Raw genomic sequence first — 14401 nt, forward strand, 5'->3', positions numbered from 1 at the left:
TCGTTCATAACCTCCAAATGATAATGGGATGATTAGGCTCCCTGCAGGCATGTTCAGTCCCAAAATTAACATTATAGGTTAAGCACCAGCAAACACATTATTACAAATTTGTGACAGGTGTGTTATTGGGAAAATTCAAATGCAAACGGCTAAACTAGGAGAATATGTCATAAACAAGACATGTTTGAGATCATCTGCATGTCGGGGTCGGTTAGCATTTTTAACTACACTAAAAACGTACGCTGCGGTGTGTCTGGTGTCGTCATCACGCAGCCGAGTAGGTGGGGGGTGACGTATAGAGCTTCCCTACTCCCCTCCCCGCTCGGTTCCTCTAGCTGATGCTGCGACCGAGCTCCTGTGCGCGCGGGCTCTCGCAGCGCTCAACCCTCCTTCCCCTCCTCCTCCACCAAAGATGTCGCATGAGCTTCTCCTCTCACCGCGGCGTTTCTTTTCTTTTTCTCCCAGTGTCCTTAACAGTTAACCGAATTCATTCAAATTAGCAGCTCTCATAGCTGGGAGCAGCTACCCCTCGTCCAGCTGCCCCCCCCCTCTCACCCCCCTCCCCACAACGGAGGTGTTTAAACCCTCAGCCCGGCGCATCCTCTCTCTCTCTCTCTCTTTTCACTCTCTCTCTCTCTCTCTGTCTCTCTCTCCTCAAACCGCCGCAGAACTCAGCCGACCAACCGTCAGGTGACCGCGCGGGGAGGAATATTCATCAGCACCGTCGTCGTCGTCTCTCATCCTTCCATTCCTTCGGACTCCAGGCAACCGGAGCTGCAGCCGCCCTGGTCCCCCCTGTATCCTCTCATCCGGTGTGGGACATTCTCCGCTCCACTCACACGCAGATTAACGGGGATTCTGCCTCCCCGCCCGCGCGTTGATGCTGATGTCCTTGAGCTCGGCCTGCACGGTGAGTCGGTGAGTGCCCGCGTGCGTGACTGTTATTTACCCCGAGGGCCGTTTTTATTAGTGAAGATGTGTTGCTCGCGCTGTGATTCATTAATAGCATGTAGGGAGGTTTGCAGAATTTAACAGGGCCTTATGTGGCATTTCTCATCACAGGCCTTACAGAGCTATTATAATAGCCTATACAGTAGGACATACCATAATACCCTGGCAGACAGCGCTGTGACATTATGAGGGAATATGTGTGTATGAGTGTGCGCGCGTGTGTGTAGAGCTAATGATACATAGCCTATCCATCCATCCCTCCATCCACCCGTCCATCCATCCTTTCCTGTCCTGTGTCAGTTGATGAAGGGCTGCAATGCAACATTTTCACCGAGCAGCATGCGCTATTCTTCGGCTTGTCTCTTGGTTTTCCCGGGCGCCAGTATATACCAGGCTATAGGCGATTCGATTGGGTGCGCGTCGCACCTGCAGCGCTAGGCTGCGGAGGTGTCGGTTTGATCTGGTAATGATCTTTGGCCGGAGGGACCTTCAGAAGTCGCCTGGCGCAGGGTGGGTGTGAGTTTGGCAGAGCGGGCCGGCGGTGGCCGGGCCGGTAACCTTGCGGAGGGACATAGGGTAGGCAAGTGGCGCACCATACTCTCTCTCTCTCTCTCTCTCTCTCTCTCTCTCTCTCTCTCTCTCTCTCTCTGTCTCTCTCTCCTTGCAGTTTTAGTAGGCCTACATTGTAGTGTCTTAGTTTCAATCAGGACCTCCTCTTGTTGCCATATGTGAGTTGAGGATGAGGATGAGCAGGGGGATGACGCTCACGCACGTCTGAAGGTGACCAGGAAAGGTCGTTTTGTATGGGAAACACACTATTGAATGAGGCCATTCAGAACTGAACAGTCTTGCCGGTAATTGCAAGTATAAATGTTTATGTGTGTGTGTGTTTGTGTGTGTGCGTGCGTGCGTGCACGTGCGCGCGCGTGCGTGTGTGTAGCATTGGGTGGAAGTGGATAGTAGCTTATGTGGGAGAGACATGGGATGTTGAGTGTGAGAGCATGTGTGTGAGATGTAAGAGAGATGGATACACACCAGAGTGGACATTGATCAGTTTTAAAGGCAACCCCCTCTCTTTTCAAGTACAAACAAATAATCTCTCTGTCAAACTTTCTCCATTATCACACAGTTACTGTAATGTGCTCTACGGTAATGCAGCTATCTCTGCCCTGTCGGTGGCTCACCTTTAATGGTTTCAGCCACTGACTGTGTCGAATTCTAAGTGTGCTATTCCTGCTGGGCATTACAGAAGTGTGTGACTGGCGCTGAGCCAGCAACGGCAGGCAGCAGCCCAGATACAAGGGCCCCGCCAGAGGTGACTCTTCAGATGCCTGTCAGAAAGTAGGACTGCAGGTACACAGGTGGTCTGCAGGCTAGCCAGTGTAAGCGGGGAGACGAAATCCTGACAAGTGTGGGTGGAGGCCACAGCACAGTCACAGGGCAGTGATGTGAACAAACTCACCTGGGATCACGATTGTGTGCACAAGAAGTGCAGACAGGAACACATGAGTACACACATACTTGTTTAGTCATGTGCTCAAGTGTGTGTATGTAGCCTGGGTTGCCCCATCCAGCACACACACACACACACACACACACAGAGTCACAAAGCATACAAGGCCCCGTTGGCCTAGAATCAAATCCCATGAGGAACTTCTCTCGTGTGTCTTCCCAACTGTGTACCCTTCCCAACCTTCCTGCTGCCACGATAAAGGGAAAATACCTGAGGGAAAAGAGTGGCTACTTTCTTAAAAAAAAAAACCCAAAACAAAACAAAAAAAATCTAATTGCTCCAACTGTTTGAGGGATGGTGTGCGGAGAAGCAGAGCTAGCATTCAGGATAAATCGGCAGGCCGCTGAGGATTGTGGTGACCTTTTGTCTGACTCTTCATGTTCAAACACATTTTCATCCGGAGCAGCCCCCCCCCCCCCCCCCCCCTCTCTCTGTATGATACATTTGTGTGTGTGTCATTAGAGAGATCATATAGGTGATGTCTCCGGGCCTGAGCCTCAGTGTCTTGTGTGTTTGCTGTATATTCGCGATGCTTGCATCCTGTGGCTTAAGCAGACTGTATTTTGTGAGTGTGTGTGTGTATGTAAGAGTTAAGAATGCGTAACAAATTGAGAAACAAAGTGTTTTTTTGTTTTTTTCGCAATTTATGTAAGGCAGGCTCACATGTGCACACGTACACGTGCACGGAACACATCAAAGCTCTGAGACAAAGAGAAAGACACGGTTAGTTAGTTAGTTAGTTAGTAGAGTTAGTTAGGATAGTTAGGAGGCTGAGCAGAAGAGCTTTTTCTTGCGTGTGCGTTATAAAATCTGGGAATAAAACGCACAACTGGCTGAGTAAATAAATGATTGCAGTAGCAGGAAGGAGATAGACAGGGAGAAGAATGACAAAATGAGGGAGTCAGGAGAGGGGAAATGAAGAAGGTAAAATAATAACAAGCAATGACACATCACAAGACAAGACACACACACACAAAATTAGAAGGTAAATGCATATAGATAGACAGATAGGTCAAAGAGCAGGAAAATAAGAAAAGATAGAGAAGGAGAGGAAGCTTCTAAGGCAGAGCAGGGTGACTCAGTCATAAACTAACACTCAGTCAGGATAGAGGCATTGCAGGCCAGGGAGGAAAAAAGGGAGGGAGAAGATGCAAGAGGCAGAGGGAGCTGAGGGAGAGTGAAGAGTGGAGAGGAGGGAGGAGAAAAGGAATTAATGATGAGCTTCAGTTCTGTTTTTTTTATGCTCCTAAGTCATCCTTATGTAAAATAGCCTGATCAGAATATGTTGTGTCATGTGTGATGCTGAGAATATTTAGTTACAGCTGGTGCTAATTGCGCATTTGGGATGAAGCTTTGTCAGGGTGGTGGAAGGAAAGCAAGTTGCTGTTCTACTAGGCGGTACTGAACGCTATCGTTGTAAGATTCATTTTAATTCAATCAGTTCCAGAGATGGGTTGTTTTTCAGTGGATTCAACAAGAGCAACTCACTTAAGGAAGTTTCTGGGATTTTTTTTAGGTTTCACAAACCTCTTGTTAGATTTAACATATTGGAAGTGAATTAATCTCACCTATAAGGCATGTGGATGTGATTAACAGCTGTGTGTCTATCTCATTCCTCTGTGCCTTAGAGCTCCATTGTTGTCCAAAAACTATCACAAAAAACTACACCTCAATGAGCCACACCGTTGCACTGGGTGACATGTTCCTCCATTACCCTGAACACACACACACACACGCTTAATCCCACACACACTCAATCCCACATACACTGTCCTGCGGCTGGAAATACTCACTAGCATGTATTTATCCGTGGTTGAAAACAATCCCCAACAAATACAGTATTTCCTTCTGTTTGAGCGATGTTCACTAAAAACTACAATGCCCAGCCATTGAGAGAAATTACTAAGCCTTTTTAAAAATGAACCTATATATCAGTGTCTTGTTTTTAAAGATTTACATCTTCAGTAAGAACCAGTGGGCTAGGGAAGTTTGAAAATACTGAGACAGACTAACACGTTGTTGGCTGTCATTGGGATTTGTTGACAAAGAGCACAATATAGAATAATGGCAGCTGTAACAGTTTATTCAGGAATGTGTTGATGTAATGATATCCAGCACAGGTCCAAGTCAATATTATTTTTTTAACACCCTGATATGCATATTGTAATTCTCAGTGGCTGAAAGCAAAAGACTCTTGTTACAGGTTGGTGATGATGCAAACCTCAGTCTGAATCTGAAAATACTGTATTTAAAGCTACTATAATCAGTATTGTTATATTAATAATGAATTAATCGACTGCATGTAATGTGAAATGTGATGCTTGTAGTGACAAAGCCACAGAGACACAACGCTGCACTTCCACAAAAGCTGCCTGTATGTTACCTGCCCAGCTCCAAAACACAGCCAGACAAAGTGAACAACTAGCTGGTGAACACAGTGGAACATTTAGCAGCTAACGAGCCAGAGATGAAAAAGGAGAGTGAATATAGGTCTCACATTCATCACATGGCCAAAATCATGACTCCAAATGTGTCTGCTCTATGTGTAAATAAACCTATCTTTGCTAACATATTAGCCATATCAACTTTAAAAGGTGACAATGTATCAATGTTGTGTTTACAGCTTGTTGCACTGCCCCTAAGTGGCCAAAAAATGAACTAATACAGGTTTTATCAAGGCAGCTTAATGTGTGGAAACTGAGTAGATGTTTGTGCTCACAGAGCTATGATTATACTAATAATGACCATACTTTAATAGATAATCAGATGTATTGATGTGATGATTGAACTGATTTTAGCAATTGCATCAAAGTTTCACATCTGAATCAAGTCTCATCTCTGCATCAGAAACGGTTTGATGTAATGATAGCGAGTGAGATCAATAGAACAGAGTGGTAATGTTTTATCTCCTCTTTGCCTCTTAGGTCCTGGTGGTGCAGCAGTAACTACCTCTGAACTGGATCCACTTCCTGTCTCTGATTTATCAGCCGCCTTTGCCTCGCTCGCCCCTCTCTCCATCCATCCATCATCCCTTCATTCCTGCCTGTCAGTCTATCAGCCTGTCCGTCCATGGACTGGCCGTGACCCTGGAGGGAGGGGGACAGAAACGAGGAAAGAGCGGAGTTGCAGAGGAGACGAAGGAAAAGAAAGCTGGATTCATTCAGACGTCACGCTTCTGAAGTACCCCTGCTCGCTGTCCTTCATCCCCCTCACCCTCCTCCTCCGATTATGGAGAATTAAAGGAGCAGTGGGAGGCTAGGCCAAGATAGTGAGAAGAAAAAAAAAACAACACCCCTTCATTGCCCTTTTAATTAAAAAAAGGGGTTAGGTTTATCATTATAATTAAACATTTTTAAGCAAGAAATCAAGACAGAACCGAGACTCTGACTGTTGAGCACATGAGCCACTTTCCACCAACCAAACAAAAGGGGAACTGAGTTGAGGACAGACTACGGAGAGAAAGGAGGACCAAAATAGAAAAAGAAACTTTCTGACATGTCAACAACAGCCACAATGGGTGAAATGGCAAACAGCGCGGTGGAGTTTTATCCCAAAGGGACTCGAGGAGGGGGTGGAGGTGGAGGAAGGGCAGATGGCCGCCATGCAGGGGGAGACTTTGGGGTCACGGTCGAAGAGCTGAGGGAGCTGATGGAACTCCGAGGGGCTGATGCCCTGAATAAGATCCAGGACAGCTACGGAGACACAGAGGGGCTCTGCCAGAGACTACAGTCCAGCACCACTGATGGTGAGCAGGCATGGATGGACCAATGGTTGAAAGGGTTAAAAAAAAGTAGATGGGTGGGTGGGTGGATAGTTGGATGAATAATAGAGTAGATGGCTAGATGGATGAATGGGTGAGTGCACAGATGTATAAATAGGCCGATGGAAGAATGGTTGGTTGGATGAATAGACACATGAATGGGTGAATAGTTTGCTGGCGTGCTGGATGGATGGATGGATTTGTGGATGAATGGAGATGAGGTAGTGGGGAGATGAATTGGTACACTGAGATTATCTGAATGAGGAGTGGAAGGATGGATGACATTGTACTCTCGGCTGGAGTCACACATCAACACCACTGCATTACCCACGTCGCTGCCAACTGCGTCCAAATCATCTGTCTGATTTCTACATCATCATCATTTGCCTCCAACAAATGGAACTGCTAAGCCATTGTCACCAATCATTCTATAACAGTCCCAAATTAAGTTTTAACACTAACACGCTGACAAAATGTTTTGATCACAGAAAGTGACCGAGATAACATGAATTCCATTTCGTGCAACTTCACTGCAGTGCAACAAATGAAACAGAGGGAAGTAGAATGAAATGAATGCAAACAGTAAAAACACATTTTACTCCTGGAGTGTAATCCTGGAAAGAAAGCAGCTTTGGTTGTGTTGTGTGCCCAGAGAACATGGGTGGATGGATTGATTGATTGATTGATTGATTGATTGATGAATGAATGAGGGGATTATAGTGGATGAATGATTGGAAAGCTGATAGAGTAAATGAATAAATGGATGATTGGAGTAAAAGTGTGCAGAGACTGACTAGAATCTCTGATTGCACGCATGCAATTATTGCAGACACAGTGTCTGTAAATATGGGTTTATGCATAGGGCTACACCTATTTGATTATTGATTTAGCTATTGAGAATTCCATTAATTGATCAATTATTCATTTTAGGGCTGCAACTAACTATTATTTTCATGGTTGATTAATCTGCAGATTATTTAAAAAACAACCAATCCATCCGTTTCAGCATTTTACTTATCAATTAATGGACTTATTGTTTCTGCACTGTTGCTGTAAATTTTATTGATACCTGTCACTTGCAAATTTAAACACTCTCTCTCACTCTTTCGCTCACTTACTCACACACACACAAAGTTCATATGGTTATGCCAGTCAAAGATCTGTAATGACTGGTGAGAGTAGAATTTGGGTCTTAGTGTGTGTTGTGTCTTTAGCATGTGTATGTGAATGTGCACACTTGCATGTTCTAACAGGGGTGTGGTACCACACTACACCCACTCCTTCAACTAGTTTGTAACCTAGCAACACAACAGCAGAGAGAAGTCAGCAAGAGAGAGAAAGATGACCGAGAACTGTGAGATGGAGATGGTGAGGGAGAGGGGTGAACGGAGGAAGATGGCTGTGTGTGTGTGTGTTCAAGAGTAAGCAAAGTCTATGAGGTGTGTGTGTGTGTGTGTGTGTGTGTGTGAGAGAGAGAGAGAGAGAGAGAGAGAGAGAGAGAGAGAATGAAATGGAGAAAAGGTGAGTGAGTTGGTGGGTGTAGAGTTACAGTAAGTCTGTGCTGAGTGCTGCTAATTTGATACTGTGAGCTGGTCAGGAATCAGTGCAGCAGTTCCCAACAAACCCAGCATACATACACACACACACACACACACACACACACAGAGTCATGTATCTGCAGTTGTCCCTACAAAGCACAGTTGGCAAACAACGCACGCAAATGCACAGACAACCTGCTCTCTACACACTTGGACAGGCTTCTTCTGCATTATGATGACTTTCATCAATTTCATCTGGTGTCATCTGATGTGGCAAACAAGCCAAAGTGCAAACACAGATGAAGAAAGATGTTTTTCCACCTTGTAGAAATCTAATGTCATTAATTGAAACTCCATCTGAAACCCACAGCTCAAGATATTTTTCTGCTCCACGTCTGAGACGTTTGGCAGAGCAACAAGAGCTGCTGCCTCTTCTTAGCAAGATCACAATAGCAGCGATCACAGAGGAGGATCATGAGTTGGCAAATCAGATGGATAGATGGGAAAATATGGATATATACAGCAGAGAAATACTCATGTGTACAGAAATGCATATTGTGTAACAGTACAATACAAACAGACGCATATATATTGATGCAGTTGATCGCTACACATGAGCTGTAATAGGATACACAGAGAAGAGTGGGGGTTAAACCAGTACAGAATGGGATCTCTCTTTGTGTCTTACACACACATACACACACTGATACACCCCAGCACTGCAGTATGAGACCATTATATCCACATTGAAGAGAGAGAAAGGAGGAGGAGGAGAAATGATGAGAAAAAGAAAGAGGGAGTGAAAGAGTGTGTGTGTGTGTGTGTGTGTGTGTGTGTGTGTGTGTGCGCGTGCGCTGAACGGGGGGTATGAGGGGTGAGGAAGGAAAGCTAGAACAGCTTGCCGCATTGTCAAGGACACATCAAGGGGAGATTGAGAGGGAGAAAAAGAGAGGAGGAGAGCCAACGAGAGAGGATGAGGAGGAAGGGAAGAATGGAGGGATGGATGAGAGACAGAGGGAGGGAGGGAGGGATGGACTAACGAAAGGAGCTACGATTACTCAGCATAAGGACACCTGTTTTCTCTCTCTCCCTGTCTCTCTCTGCCTCGCCTTGGCCTGAACCCTGTTGAGCGTCATATTGCTACACAACTCCTCAGCAATGCCGGGACCCACATATGACTTCCTGCAGCAAGCACATTGGACCAGAATGTCTCTGAATAGACACACACACACACATACACACACACACACACACACAGGCAAACGGACGCAAAGATTGTCATCGATCTTGGCCAACCACAGCATACAAATTGCTGTTCTCCCTCCCTGACAGCCAATCCAAAAAAAAAAAAAAACCTCCACTCCAAACCTAGTACACTGGAGGAATGACATCACCTGTTGCCGGGCAGAAACCTGTTAGAGACAGAAAGCACTGGACCTGATATCCTGGTCACCATGGAAACTGAATCACTTAGGGGTGAGGTTGAAGGGGAGAGGAGGGTGAGGATGGAGATGTTGCAGTGAGCCTGAAGACGAGAGAGACAGTTTGGAGGGAGGAAAGTAAATTTGGAGTTACCTGCCATTACTGATTGATTTTACTTTCTTTTATGTTATTAAACTATTTTACTGGATGGAGAAAGTTTGTATAGTAGGTTTTGGATTTTTTGGGGGTGATTCTTGGTGATGATGCTGCATGTGTGCAGCAGTGTGTGTCTACTGTCTTTGTGTGCACTTGTGATAAATGATTACCTGCTACATGGAATTTTATTTATGTTTTTATGAATGAAAGTGAACCTGGAACCATTTGAATGTGTTCAAACTGTTCACATGTTTATGTGAAACAGAATGAAAGTGACTTGTAAAGTGAATGTGGTACTGTGTGTGCAGATGTGTTATGTTTTTATCAGTCCTGGCATGTGAATTTCGCTTTCTGTGATTTTTTTTTTTTTCACCCTCCCAATGTGTTTGTCAGGTCTCAGTGGGGACCCAGCAGACCTGGAGCGTCGGTGCCAGACGTTCGGCCAAAACTTCATCCCCCCAAAGAAGCCCAAGACTTTCCTTGAGCTTGTGTGGGAGGCTCTACAGGATGTCACGCTCATCATCTTGGAGATTGCTGCCATCATCTCCCTTGCACTCTCTTTCTACCAACCTCCTGGAGAGGAAACCCATTGTGAGGAGAGGGATGGCTGGGTTGGACAGGGGGGATTAGAGGAAGTGGCGAAAGAGGTAGAGAGCAGGAAAGAGAAATGTAGGAAGCTAAGGTTGTAGGAAGAGAAGAAAGGAATAGTAAGGTGAAAGCCAAAGAAAAGGGAGAAGGGTGAAACAGAGCATTAAAGCAAGCATAAGCAATTTTTTTTTAACACTGGAAAATACAGGATGATTGTTCATTTTAAAATGTAGTGTATCAGTAACAACTAGAGAAGAGTCAAATAACAAATAACAACTGAGCAAAATCCACCCAAACCCAATCCTCTGATGAAGACCATGATGCAGTTGCTAAAGCTAATAAGTGGAACTTAAACTAAAATCATTTTGTCTAACTATTTCTAAGAATGAACTTTCACACTCAAGAGTCATAAAAACAGCAAAATGACATAGTAATGTCAGTCACAGGGCAACATCTAGTTAAAGGTTGCTAACATTAGCCACAACAAGCAGGTAGTAAGTAAGAAAGTAGGAGCAAAGCTAAGTGTATTTAATTAAAAAATGGGTTTTGCTGTTAATGAACTTTAAATTTAGCAATACTCGATTAATGGTAAATGCTACAACACAGTGTAAAATCAGCACAAGTAAAGAAGAGTCATGATATCAGCTAACCGCCTCAGTAATGTCAGTTATACAGCAATATCTATTTTAAGCTTGCTAACATTAGCTAACATTAGCCACCATAAGCTAGTGTCATACCAGGCTGTGTATACCAGCAAAACCTCTGAGGGTATGGAATGGAGCAACAATTAATTTTACTGCTTATGAACTTTTAATTTGTAACAGGAAGAATGTGTTATTTCTTCTATCTAATGTTACATAGTCTCGCTTTAAAGATAGGTTCATGGGTAAGTAAAGTGTGGAAAATACAATGGGAAGAGGGTTGAGAGAGTTACACATCAAAATATCTGCATTCTCTCTTGAAGTGTTCTAGTTTTACCAAAGCATATGATTATAGATAAATTTACAAATGAAAGTACCTCCATCAAAAAATCCTTAAGTGTGATTCTTAGAAAGACGAGTTTTGTCTAGATTGTGTTATACTTTGTTCCTGTTCATTTTCTTTTCTGGGTAAATCAGAAAGATCTTCTATGTAACAATCTTATCATCATTATGGGTTTCATGTTTAAAGGATGAAAATGCACAAAATGAAAGCAACTGGTACAGCAGACAAAAGCCAGAGAGACAAACAGTGAAAGGGATTGCCAAATTGTTGTCATTAGCTTTCTTGTATCTTTAACCACAGTAAGAGGTCATGATAGACAGGAAGTGGGCTGAGGGGACTGAGGGAGAAAAAACTGTGGTTCTGTCTGAAATCACCCTAGATAACAGCAGCACGCACAATTTTCACATTAAGAGGCAGAGTGGTGCAACGTAAGCATTTGCGGTCCTGCATGTCATGAACCTTTTTTTGAACTACTTTTTAACTCAAACCTAAATGCCCTATTGTGGCTCATCTTAAAGAATCAGGAGGTTTATATATTTGTCTCCATTTTTGTGGTGTCTGTACTTTACACAGATTGTTCTAGATTTTATGAAAGATAGTGAATTTATTTAAAGTATCCATACTACCACCCAGCTAGTAATTCAGGCAGGTTAAGCACTATTTTATTCATTTGTGATGTCATGTCTCTAACCAGCCATCCCTTTGCTCCCCTCTCTCTAGCATGTGGGAACTTGGCTGCGGGCGCAGAGGATGAAGGCGAGGGTGAGGCCAACTGGATCGAGGGTGCGGCCATCCTGCTCTCTGTTGCGTGTGTCGTCCTGGTGACAGCGTTTAATGACTGGTCCAAAGAGAAGCAGTTCCGGGGTCTACAGAGTCGGATTGAGCAGGAACAGAAGTTCACTGTTGTGCGGAAAGGAAATGTCATCCAGATCCCCGTGGCTGACATGGTGGTGGGGGACATGGCCCAGGTCAAATACGGTAAGGAGACCTTCACAAAATGAGCAGCAACTTCCAAATATTTTCACTATCGATGAGTCAGCTTTTTAGTCAGATTTTTTCAAATTCAGTTATTACCCTATATATGTAAAAAATTAAAATCACAAATACCCATCACAAGCTATGAGAGGGAAAACTGAAAGTAGTGTTACATTATCACATGAAATTAGATAAGCAGTCAAATCTCAAAAGGAAAGAAAGTTTTTTTTTTTTTTTTACACCATACCAATAGTTTTTGTATTATATTGATACAGCTAACTGCTAATAAAGATAATCATGAGTTATGTGTTTTATCTACTGCTGAAACTCTGCTAATGTAAAAAACACAACAGGCCTCATTCACAAACAGTGTGTACGCACAAATCTGTGCTTAAACTGTGCGTTTTAAGCACAAAACTCTGCGAACAGATTTAGAACTGCCTTAGACCATGCATACGCACAAATAATAAACCTTCTTAAAAAATGATATAGGCAATATTTATTCAATGTAAACAGTATATTAGAACCACAATTATTGAAAAAATGATTGTGACTAAATATACAACAGTTAAAAGTGTGTCCTGTTCACACTTTCAGATGACAATAGCTTATATATTTGAATTTCCAAATTGCAATGTGACATTGATTCATTTCCCCCCATCAGATTTGGCTGTGGTATATGCAGCTGGTTCAAAGCCTGACAGTTCAGTAGTGGCACAGGAAGGGGTGCTCTGCTGTTGGTACATCACAGCCTGTTGTGGACAGGGATGAAACGTGATGCGCACCTGGCGCAGCAGTAGCGATTTATTTAGATGAATTTCACAGATCTACACATTAACCAAACTTTTTATTTTTTTATGAACATACTGCGTGGCAGTGGTGCAACAGGTATGCAGGCTGTATACAAGATTCACAATCAGGCTCTAAACACTTGTGCTGATGACATGTTTACCAGCCAAATCTGCCTTTTCTGGCTTCTACTTATGAAACTATTGGTTGTATTTTATTAGCATTAAAGTTTTTCAATATTTTTACCATCACAGTCCTCTTTGCAACAGAGCTTAGAGTAATGTGGGCGTGGTAGTATGCTAATTACGGATAGCAGGCATGCGTCTGTCAGTTTAGAATGATTCTGGTTCACTAACACACGTGTGGTGGTAAGAACAAAATTTGCCGATGCACATATGTCATGAATCCAACAGTAACTTTGTGTGTGCAATTATTTTGCGCACAAAGTACAATGTATGCACATATTGGTGCATGAAGCCCTTTGTGTGAGACAAAAATGATAAATTATAAAAATAAAAATAAACTCTTTTCAGAAAGGAAATTGTAAAGTTCCTGTCTGGTCTTTTCTGCTCTTGTCGCCTCTTCAAAGAGCTATAACGATACTTTTTCCATACTTACTACATGTCCTTATAGGAATAGTTTGAGATTTTGCTATTCTGTGCACAAACAGATACGTAAAAATGACAAGTTGTGGTTTTACAAGGAGTTACGGGCTAAAACCACAACTGGCCGTCTCATTGTTTTTTTTGATGGGTTAGTAACATTTAGGAACAGGTGCTGGCTAGGCTAGCTGTTTCCCCTTCATCCAGTCTCTATGCAAAGTTAAGCTAATCACCTCCTAGCTGTATGTAGCTTCATATAGACATGAGAGTGGTAAAGTTATCCCCCAAAACGTTGACCTGTTTCTTTAAAACTGACCCACCCACTGACTAATTCTAAATGTTTATCCACTTTAAAATAACAGCACCGCTTATCTCTGTAAAGTGGTACATGTATTACCTAACACCTCCCCGAGAGATAACCATACATAAATGCCCCTGTTACAAACCCATGCGTTGACAAGTCCCTAACCAAGAAGGACATAAACCACAAGTTGAATCAAACACTGATCTGTACTGGTCTATGTTCAGGGGACCTGCTGCCAGCTGATGGTGTCTTGGTCCAAGGCAACGATCTGAAGATAGATGAGAGCTCTCTCACAGGAGAGTCTGACCACGTACGCAAGTCTGTGGATAAGGACCCCATGCTGCTCTCAGGTTTGTTTTCACACTTTAGATTGTCGTGCTCTGCCACCCTGGTACTACATGGAGAACATCATCATTTGACACATTTTTGTGAACATAACTCAAGACTAGCTGTGCTCTGATGTGATTGGACCTTCTAGCACTGGACTAAATAACAGAAACATCTGACAGTGTACTGAAATGCAATACAATTGCTTTAGTCCATTTTAGTTGGGGCTGTGTCGGGGAAGTGTTGGGTCAAATCTAATCAAAGTAGTTAATGAGGCTGCATTTTGTCCATTTCCTACACATACAAGGGATGGATAAAGTAACAGGAACTGACAATCTAACATGACAACATCGCAAACTGCATTACTGTATCTTATATATTGTATTGTTAGATGTTCTTGTTATTTTGCTACCCCAAGCTAATGCTAACTTATTAATGCAAAATGTATTCCAATCAATAGCCTTTGCTACGGCTGAGGTTGTTTTTGAACCC

At 43.2% G+C, this 14401-nt stretch overlaps 1 protein-coding gene across 5 annotated transcripts in view; it reads left to right on the forward strand.

The window, feature by feature from the left end:
• Positions 1-312: 312 nt before the first annotated feature.
• The window catches only part of atp2b3b (ATPase plasma membrane Ca2+ transporting 3b), a 61527-nt gene continuing 47438 nt past the window's right edge, over positions 313-14401 (forward strand). For 4 of the 5 annotated variants that reach the window (XM_042408802.1, XM_042408804.1, XM_042408805.1 and 1 more), the window contains exons 1-5: positions 313-918; positions 5389-6209; positions 9734-9931; positions 11633-11890; positions 13807-13932. In XM_042408802.1, coding sequence (XP_042264736.1) covers positions 5960-6209; positions 9734-9931; positions 11633-11890; positions 13807-13932 — 832 coding nt within the window. In that variant the 5' untranslated portion in view covers positions 313-918; positions 5389-5959. The remainder of the gene's footprint in view (positions 919-5388; positions 6210-9733; positions 9932-11632; positions 11891-13806; positions 13933-14401) is intronic. The other variant, XM_042408803.1, reaches the window with a different exon arrangement.

The sequence above is a fragment of the Thunnus maccoyii genome, chromosome 4, assembly GCF_910596095.1.
Source record: "Thunnus maccoyii chromosome 4, fThuMac1.1, whole genome shotgun sequence".
Lineage (NCBI taxonomy): Eukaryota > Metazoa > Chordata > Actinopteri > Scombriformes > Scombridae > Thunnus > Thunnus maccoyii.